The sequence below is a fragment of the Humulus lupulus genome, chromosome 8 (assembly GCF_963169125.1).
Source record: "Humulus lupulus chromosome 8, drHumLupu1.1, whole genome shotgun sequence".
Classification (NCBI taxonomy): Eukaryota; Viridiplantae; Streptophyta; class Magnoliopsida; order Rosales; family Cannabaceae; genus Humulus; species Humulus lupulus.
Window position 1 is genome coordinate 6,322,257 of NC_084800.1, and position 10,516 is coordinate 6,332,772.

At 38.5% G+C, this 10,516-nt stretch overlaps 1 protein-coding gene across 1 annotated transcript; it reads right to left on the minus strand.

Annotated features, from left to right (window-relative positions):
• Window positions 1-1,708, minus strand: LOC133794351 (GATA transcription factor 9-like). Its single transcript, XM_062231570.1, has 2 exons — window positions 970-1,708; window positions 1-827 (listed from the first exon to the last, which is right to left on the minus strand). Exons 1-2 carry the CDS (start codon window positions 1,273-1,275, stop codon window positions 135-137), a joined length of 999 nt encoding a protein of 332 aa, XP_062087554.1. The 5' UTR covers window positions 1,276-1,708; the 3' UTR covers window positions 1-134.
• Between the last annotated feature and the right edge of the window lie 8,808 nt (window positions 1,709-10,516).

The following is a 10,516-nucleotide window of genomic DNA, read 5'->3' on the forward strand; positions in this document are numbered from 1 at the left end:
AACCAAAAAGCAACTACAAATTCATTATTTTTATGTTGTTTTGGGACCAAAATTAGCAAATAAAATAGAGATAAGTCCATGTTAAAACTTAAATGAATTTAGAGCTCCCACTAAGTTTCCTACACTGGCATGCACTAGATCATATGCCGAAAATCAGGTCCGTTGTGATGATGGATCAAATAATCATCGCCACCGTTGGATACGCCAAAAATGGAACTTTGACTAAGAAAATGTTGATGCTGTGCTCTATGGAAGTCCTTTTGCCTTCGGAGCTCCAAAACCTTCCTGTGCGAATTAGAGTGTTTAGCGGACACGAATGTCGGACTCGCAGCGGGTCGGTATTCGGGTACAAGCCGACCCGACTTATATCGGACGCCGCAAGCGTTGCATAGAGTTTTTGGTCCCAAAGGCCCAGTCCGCCACTGCGGAGTCTTCTCGGCGGCACAGTGAAGGCACTTCCGCCCTGAAGAATCCGAATTCCCGTTCGAACTCGAGCCGGCTTCCTTCTTTTTAGACGGCGTCGTTTTCACGGGTTTGGTACCGTCGTCATTAGGCGTGACGAGATGGAGGAGGCGAGTGGTCCAGTCGCCGGGTGCAGCGCGTGACCGCTTGCTTCTGGCTTTGCCAGGCAGAGGAGTTTCTTGCTGGAAAAACGATGCGTTTCGGCTCGTTTCGGAGGAGGAGGACGTTTCGGATGTCAGCGACTTTGTGGTGTTAGCTGTGGCTGAGCTTGTGGAAAGGAATTGCAGGGTGTCTAGTTCTTTTTCAACTGAGAATGAGTCCTCCACGAAATTCGAAAGCCATTCCAGCTCCGCCAAGTCCTCATACTGCGTAATCATAGGAATTTAAAAAAAAAAAAAGTCAATTTTGAACAATTAAACATAATTCAACGTAAATTATTCGTTATCGTTTCCCGAAATGATAAATTAGATTAATAATATTAATATTTTGGAGTTAAAAAATATTTACCGGAACGCAAAGGTCACCGGAGAAATGAGAATCGCCAAAGCTACGGTTTCCGGAAAACTGATGTTCCCCGCCCGAAATGGAGGAATTGCAGCTATCGACTGCGGTGACAGTCGAAGAATCGGTAGAGTTACCGGCGACATTATCGAAGAAACCGTCAGTGACCATAGGTTCTTCATGAGAAAGGTCAAGAAGGTCATCAATGGTGAAATGTTCGCTGGATTTCTGTTCGGACTGCCTCTTCTCATTCGAAAAATCTACGGCTGCGGCACCAAAGTAGCCGCCGACTAAGTACTCCGGCACTTCCATTGGCGATAGTAATGTAAAATTGTTAATAATACTCAGAAAGGATTGATGAAAACGGACGCGTTTTAGGGATTGAGCTTGTGATTGAGGAGAGAGGGAAATGAGTCTGGGAGAGAAGAGTGGGAATGGGATGGGGTTTTGAGGAGTGAAGGGAGGGACTAAAATGAAATTTTCTAAAAAATTGAGAGCATCTTTTTACATGCAGAGAGTGATGATTTTAATAATGAGGAAGTGACTTGCAAGTCCTGTAAACTTATAATATTTTAAACTACTATTTTTTTCCTTTTCCTTTTCCTTTTTCTTTTTCTTTTTTTGGTAAGTAAAGTATTAATTTTTAATTATATGAATTTAACGTAAAACTTAACTCAATTTAACCTTTTTTTTTTATTAATATTATGTTTGAACGTTAAAAAAAATATGAAAGTTATTTTGAATGTTTGCCCGTTGAGCTGACAATATTGCCCCTTGAATCAACTTCTGCAGTCCAACCCCTATAAATCAAAAAAAAAAACGTTTATTAAATGCTTTTGTTCTGTTTACTATAATTATGTTTGCTAAAATCGAAAAAAAAGGTAATTTGAAGTGTTTACTAAAAATATGTTTTTTAATTTTTTCATCGAATTAATTTCTGTGTAGAATTATTACTCAAACTAAACCTAAATAACGATTAAGAAAATAAAATATATTCGAAGGAGAGAGACTAAGCAACAAGTAGCTTTTAGACTGTAAAGTGTTAAATAAAGATGCAAAAATTTCAAAGTGGATTGAGAGAAAAAGAAATTGAAACTAGATTTAAACGAGAATGCAACTAGTCTTTTTTGTTCTTTGGTTCTTTCGAAAAAATAAATGCGTTATCTACAAAATTGAACTGATCAAATAATGCACTATAATTTATTGTAGTAACGAGTTTCAACTCAACTCACTGAGTTGTGGTCCAACCCCGAGTCATGTAAAATATCAAGGGAGCAAAACAGCAGGCTGTAAAAATAGAAATTAAAAATAAAATAAAATAAAAAAGTTAGTCATCGGTCTAACATTGTGTACTTTGCTCAACAAGGCACTCAATTTTGAGGGGATTAACCAATTGAGGGGCAAAAGAGTCAAATAACGAAATTTCTTAACCTTATGTAATTTTTAATTAATTAAGTAATTAAGCGTATATTAAGTAGGAGATTAAAAATGATTTAAAAATTAAACAGCCTATAGAATCGATCTCTTGTGACTCCTCCAATAGCGTCCAAGTTTACAGCCGGATTCCTCTGCTCCTAATAATTTTTTTACTCTTGGGAAATGTGCTCCTTTAATTTTTTTTCCTTTATTTATTTTTTTCTTCTGAAATTTTTCTTTATTTTATTTATTGGTTTTTTAAACTTATGATTAGTTGTAGTTTCTACCCCCTATTTCCCTATCATAACCAAAACCTGTTATTATAATCTCAACCCACGTTTAAGCACGATGGTTACAGCTCAACGAAGAGAAAGCAACGGTCAAGATCTCATCCACGTGGCGGATTGAAAGAATTCACTTTTAATCTTCTTACCTGCCACGTCGGTTTGTTTTTGTTTTCGACCTATTCCAAAGGCCAAATGACTTCAATGCAAGATAATATTAGATGAAACTTAAGATTTGTATCCACCTTCGATTTTAATAAGAAATTTTTTTTGTTTTGGAAAATGGAAAGGAAAAAATGATTTCATAAATTTGAGCAGAGAGAGACTTTTTTATATTTTTTTGTAGAAATTTATAATTATTATAAATTTTAAATAATTATACTATATTAAAGTTTTAATTTTTTTTTAAATAATTCTTAATTAAAATATAATATATTTTTTTTTTATCTTCAAATTCAAGATCCAAGACTTTACAAAGAAGGCCATCTATGAAAAGATATATTATGCTTACTCTAAAATTAACAAATTCCCATATTAATTAAAAATATAAAATACATTAATAATTTTCTTTGATCACTTCGAAAATTGGGTATTTTCCAGACGTTCAAAACAAGGATATATCTAAAGAATGTGTTTATAAATATAAAATATTTCTAATTTCTATCAAATTATAGAATCAGCTATTAAATAAAATATATAGAACCCAAAAAATGCTATATATGTTTATTTATATTGACCAACAGGGTATAGAAATAATAATAATAAGTTTTATTTGAAATTATAATATATCCGAGTAATTGTAAGGACACTAATCCCAAAAAAATGGTAATTTGGATAAGGACAGAGTTACATTTATTACGATCAAATTTCGTCAACTATATTATTTCATTTTACTTTTGATGGTTTGTAAAACCCGAAGTAAATTCCTTGTTTGTTGAATCAGTATCATGTTTGTAATCTCTAAAATAATTTTGTACTTTATGGTTATTGCCATATTAAGGGATGGTGCGGGTCCTATGAGCACGTGAGTTGATGGAGGTGGTGTCAGCGAACATGTGAGGGGCCAGCCAATGGCTATGGTTGGCTGGTCAAATCCACGTGGCTGGAATCTAATTGAGGACCTTTTATTTCATTCACTTTCCTTTGTTGCTTCCCACACGTGCATTACGCTTACTAACATGGTAGCACGTGTGCGTGGCACGCCTCTCACGTGCCTATCACCTTAACGCTTACTACTTCATTTTTTTCAAAAAAAATGGGCTAGCTAGGAACAACTTGAACTTGATGCATGCATGGCCTTGTTCAAAGATTGGCTAATTTCAATTATTGATTGATTTGGATAACTCGGTGTTAAATATATGAACACGCACACACATTACCATCATAAGATGATTCCTCTTCAACTTCCTCATCATATGAAAGCAATTTTCCTTAATTAATTTGGCTCCTTAAAGAAAATAAAATAAAAAACGACAAATTGTTTCAAAGCTTCCCAATTTGCCTTATAAATATAATCGTGTCAATGGTCTCTATTATTGCACCCTAAATTTGTAATTATAGACAGACTACTTAGATATGAGAATTGTTAAGGGACATTATTGGTGTCCAACACTACAAAGAGTTTGCATATTGCTATTGATACAATTCAATATCGGATCTTACTTGTTTGAATTTAACAAGTATTATGAGGTATTACTAACCAATCATAGGATGTCACATCATGTCGTGTTAGGCACCTTAAGGTGTCAAATAGCAACACTCTTTAGATATGGTTTGGCATCACTTGATTATTAGCCACTGTCAATCAACCACAATATAATTGGCATTCACTTGCGAATATCCCAGTTAAAGTTTTGTGGTTGTGTATAATTATATAAGGGAAATTTGACTTTTAATGCATCAAGTGACACTACATTTAAAAAATACCCTATCACTATATGACTCTCATTTTGGTGCTACTAATGACCTTACTACCCAAAATACCCCTGTCATTTTTTCTCACAGACTCTCTGTATTCTCTCCCAAAATCCCGAAGCAAGCAAACTTTGTAACACTGAAACTCGATTGAATCCGTAGAACCCAACCATTGTCTTCCACGACCACGAACAAGGGCTCCCAAAGGGTCAGAGTTGACGATCGGAGAAGGGGAAGGAGAAAACGTCGAGCAAGCCGACCAAACTTTTAGAAAACAACCCCAAAGAAAGCGAAGATGAGGGATTTCGTTTTTAATCTGCAATTTGTATATGTGCCTGGTTTTTTTTGTTAATTTTTGTTCATAGGATAGATCGGGGCTAGGGAACGAAGAAATCTGGGTTTTTTTCGAGATTTTTTATGCACCTCGATAGAAATTGATAAGACTCAATAGTATATGCTAGGGTCTGGATTTGACTGTGCCTCGATAGGCCTCGATGGGACTCGATGAAACTTTAGGCTTATAGAAATTTTAGCATATACCTCGATAGGACTCGATGCTATTGGCCATATGGCTTATGTAGCCTTTGCCTCGATAAGAATCGATAGGACTCGATGATACGGGGCTTTGGGATTTTTAGGACCTACCTCGATAGGAATCAATAGGCCTCAATATGACTCAATGATACGGGGCTTTGGGATTTTTAGCACCTACCTCGATAGGCCTCGATAGGACTCGATAGTAACCAGATGATATTTTGCTTTGGGATTTTTAGGACCTACCTCGATAGGCCTCGATAAGACTCGATAGTAACCCGATGATATGATTCTTTGGGATTTTTAGAACCCACCTCGATAAGCCTCGATAGGACTCGATAGGAACCCGATGATATCATGCTTTGGGATTTTAGCACCTACCTCGATAGGACTCGATAGACCTCGATAGTAACTGCCTCGATAGTGACCAGATTGTTTTACATTTTTAACATTTTTTTTGTTTTTTTTCAGATGCCTAACCTTATTGTGTCGTTGGAGAAGCACTTTCCTGGCCGTGTCACTTATAGGGGTAGTGCCTACTTGGATATCCTTATAGAGCAGTTTCAAAGGCATGGTCTTATTGAAAGGGCATAGGCATTCCCGTTGGGACAATTCTTTAAGGCGAAGCCGTTTAGTTTTTCTGGGGTTCTGCTGCATCAGCTAATGTTACGTAAGGTAGAAAGCAAGAAGCCTGAAGAGGGTCAGTTCTACATGGGCAACACTCTGTGTAGATTTGGTATTGCAGAGTTTGCCCTAGTTACCGGGCTAAATTTTGGGAAATCACAATCCCCAGATGAGTTGAAAGAGCATCTTTCAAGTGGTCGGATCATCCAGGAATATTTAAATGGTGATTTGAAGGTTAGTTTTGGTCAGTTGGAAGATGCTTTGAAGGCCTCCACAAACCCAGAAGAAGCATTTAAGCTGGGTTTGTGCTATTTGATAGAGGGGGTACTGAATGCCCAAGAGAAGACAACGACGATATTGGGAGATTCCCTACGAGAGGAAGAAGAAAGAGGGGTCAAGCAAAAAACAAAAGGAGGCGAAGTATAGTTTCTATGGCTATGCACCCGTGCTTCTTTACTGGGATTTTGAGGCCATGCCATCTCTCGGGAGTAAGTTCGGTGAGAACAGTGGGAACCAAATACCGAGGATGCTTAGCTGGGCTACAAAGACTGATATCACTATTTCGACCGCTTAGTTGGTTCCTATATTCGCCAACTGTCGAGTAAGTTTCATTTTATCTTATTATATGTCACAAATTAATTGATTAACGATTTATTTTATTAAAGTTTTCCTGACACATGTTATTCAACCATGCAGTTAGTGGTATTTTCCATGCTGAAGCCACGTCCTGGTGAGGTAGTCTACTATAATAGCCTCCCAAAAGTTTATTCTAGGTTATTCCCTGAGTTGGAATAAACTGTGGGGGAGGTTGGGACTGCAGCGGAGGAAGTAGTAATACCTGAGAATGAGGCAGAGAAGCTGGCAAAAGTTGCAAAGGAAGCCTCCATTTTTTAACAAGGATGCCCCGAGGGTTGAGGAGGGCACTTCACAGGCTTGTGCAGCTTCATCTAGTCAGGTTGTCCAGCCTGAATATGAGCAATTGATGCAGAGGCTCAAGAGGGTTGAGGAGGGCCAGGAAACCTTACCACAGATTCAGACTACGATCATGGCTCAGTTGGCGCAGCTGCTTTCACTGCTTTCTCAGGTCAATTCACCGACGTAAAATCAGATACAGAGTCTGATATCTTGCCTGCAGACTACGAGCGCGATGATCAACCCTCCACTCCACAGGCCCAGACATCTGTAGGTACCAGTGATGCTGACAGTCCCAGTGTATGAGTACTGCAGCCCGAGGAGGCAGCTGGCCTTGAAGTTGTTAGGAAGAAACGCAGGCCCAAGAATTTTGATAACTTCACGGACCCAACGAAGAAGATCAAACAAGATAAACAGGGGCTAGTTGCTGAACCATTGAGGAAGTGTGACCCACAACAGGAGAAGAGCTTCCATAAGTGGATCATCGGGAAGATCGACAACAAGAGAGACCGGAACGTCTATACTGGGATGCACGGTGTGACATGGTTCTTGCAGTTGCACATAGTCCAGACTTATCTTTGAGATTCGGTATGTAAATTACATTCATGTTTTCAATTCAATCTTAAAATATATTGATGGTACTAACGAATTTTCATGTTTTTTCAGCATATTGATGCCGCTTTGCACATGCTACGCCGCTGACGCCACTTTTATCATGCTGCATTTCGGCAGGATGCTGCAATCATGAACACCACCTTCCCCCAGGCGTGCCTAGGTCTTTGGAATCATTTCAGAGAGACCTGCACTAAGTATACATGGGACGATGATGTGCTGAAAATGTTGAAGGGCGATGATAATCAATTCCTTGTATCATGGCAAAATGTGAGTGAAGTATATTTTGCCTTGCACGCCGAGAAAGTCCCATATTGGATCGCCATTTAAGTCTCCATTCCAACGTGGTGCATCAACATTTATGATTCCAACCATAGCGTGCTCAGTCCTACTCCGATGGAGGAAGCGATCAAGCCTTGGTGCTTATTGTTGCCTTCGTTGTTATGGTGTTCTGGCATGTTTGATGACCATGAGGACCTCCAGGTATATCCTGAGCAGAACGCAAAGCCATTTTCATATTGTCGTATTCCTCCGGAGGAGTGTCCTCAGACTAAGACAAGGTATTCCCCTATTTAATTAGTGTATTTTGAAATCTGAAAATTAAAGTTATTTTTATCTTCTATTGACACAAAATTGATTATATACATTGGGGATTATGGTATGTTTGCGATCAAACATATCGAGCATTTGGTTGCCAGGCTACCACTCAATACCGTTATCGATGAGAACATCCAGCATTTCAAGACCAAGTGGTGTGTGGACCTATTCTATCAGAATTTGTCCCCGTGATGCTCTTTACATTTTCGTCATACACATCTTGTATAGTATAGCATATAGTTAGTTTTGTATATTATTTTTTATCAAACAATATTTTTTGAAAAAGTTATTGAATAAAAAAATATTAAATTCACATAATGTGTCTGCCTCGACATCCAAACCAACAATGTATTAGAAGAAGTACTCCGTATAATAATTACATAATTACTCCAAAATCAATTAAATAATTACATAACACAATATTTTAAATCCTAGCCTTACATGACTTCTTATTGTGCCAACTACCACCACATTTGCTACACTTTCATGGCTTGACAATTTTTTCCCCGCGTGAAGCATAGCGATTTGTCTTTCGCATACCCACTTTCTGCTTCATGGGCCTTCCTACAGGGGTTTTCTCAACTGGGACGCCGACAACCGTATCTCTGATGTGATCAGGGATTACCCATTCATCCTCTTTCCCAACAGGGTAAATAATATATTTATAAGTGTCCTTCAATGCCTCAATTCTATAGTAAAGGGAACACAATGGGTAAATCTTTATGCTTCTTTTTCTGGCTGCAACAAAAGCATGTACACAGGGTATCCCAATGGTTTGGAACATGCCACAAAAGCATGATTTTGTGGCCAAGTTCACCTCACCATCACCATTACCATCGACCACAAGAAATTCGTGATGACCAAGGACTTGGACATTAAAAAAAATTGCTTTATCACCTATTTGCTTCAAATCCTTTTCCATCTTAGGTGATAACACAGTTGTTGTTGTTGCAGCTCTTTCACGTCTATCTGCAAACCAAAACTGAAAAGTGAATCTTATGAATTCAAGAAAAGTGGCAACTGGAAAGCTCCTTGCCTCCTCGGTTTTATTGTTAAAGCTTTCTGAGTAGTTACTCGTCATGATATTGTATCGGTTACCAAGAAAATAAGCGCTACTCCACCTTTCAAAACCAATTTTCTCTAGATATTGAGCAATGGGCGAATCAATTACCTTAATCTTGTCAAAGAACATGTGAAATTCCATTCTTCGAAATGCGTACGCTGCACACCCCATGATGTCTTGCACGTGGTCAGTTTTAAATTTTGCCACAACATTCATACAGATATGATGGTAACATGCACCATGATATGCATCTGGGAACACAAGCTCCAAAGCATGATTAATGCTTTTATGCCTGTCAGATACAAAAGCAAGGTTCTCAACGTCCCCTATGGCTTCCTTCAATTTTCTCATGAAATAAGTCCAAGAGTTATGGTTCTCACTGTCCACCAATGCAAACGCAATTGGAAACAACTGGTTATTTGCATCCAACGCAATAGCACAGAGCACGTGGCCACCATACTTATTATTCAAGAATGAACCATCCACACAAATTACAGGACAACAGTACTGGAAACCACGCCTAGAAACACCGAGGGAAAAGAAGCAATACAAGAAACGACCATCTTCTGCTACAAAATCAGTAATTGTACTTGGGTTCTTATGCTCCAACTGACACAGGTATCCAGGTAACTTGGAGTATGATTCCTCAGGTGTCCCTCTGACATACACAAGAGCCTTTTCTCTGCATCTCCACGCCTTCTCATAGCTCATTTCGACCCCAAAATGGTGCTTCATGTCCTCCCTTATGTTGTTTGCCATGTACCGAGTACCATCGGTAGCAAATTTCCTCTTGATTAGGTGCGCAACAACCCACAGTGATGCTTGACTGTAATGCCCCAAATTTCCTAATAAGGTTTAGGACCTTGATTAGGAGGCCGGGAGGGCCATAATTGATTTATTATGTTATTTAATGATTATATGCATGTTTGCGTGAATTATATTATCATATGATAGTGGGTGCATGCGTATGGGAGAATTTATTATCGTGAGGGTATTTTGGTAATTTGGCCACTGTGGGCGTAATTGTATATTTTGGGTGCATGATTGTGATTAATTAATATAGCCACATTATAAGGTGGATTGGTTCGAGCTAATCGACATGAGACGATCATGGGATGTAGGTGTTCGGTCTAGTCATAACGGGTTTAAGTTCGGGGCTCGGGGTGAATTTAGTGATTATAGCGTTACCGGGGATTTTAGGGTAACGGTATATGATTTATTGGTAATTGGGAATATTGAGAATGACGGGAATTGGAGAGCGTTAATTATAATTAACGAGATAGGCGGGAAAGAACGATTTTACCCTTGGAAGCCTTTAAAGGGGTTTAAATGACCTAGGGGCATTTAGGTCATTTGGCTTGGATATACATGAGGTTTAGAAGGCTGTAGAAAATACAGAACCAAAATAGAGCCTATCCTCATATCTCCCTTTCTCTCCCGTACAAGGTTTCCTTCACTCTTTCCTTTGGATTTTTGAGAGCCCAATTGAGGAGTTAAGCTAGGAAATTGAAGGTGGAAGCTTAGGAGTTTGGTTCAGCCATTGAAGGAGGTTCAAACTCGGATTTGAGGTAAGTTTTAACCATTAGTTCCTGGTTTA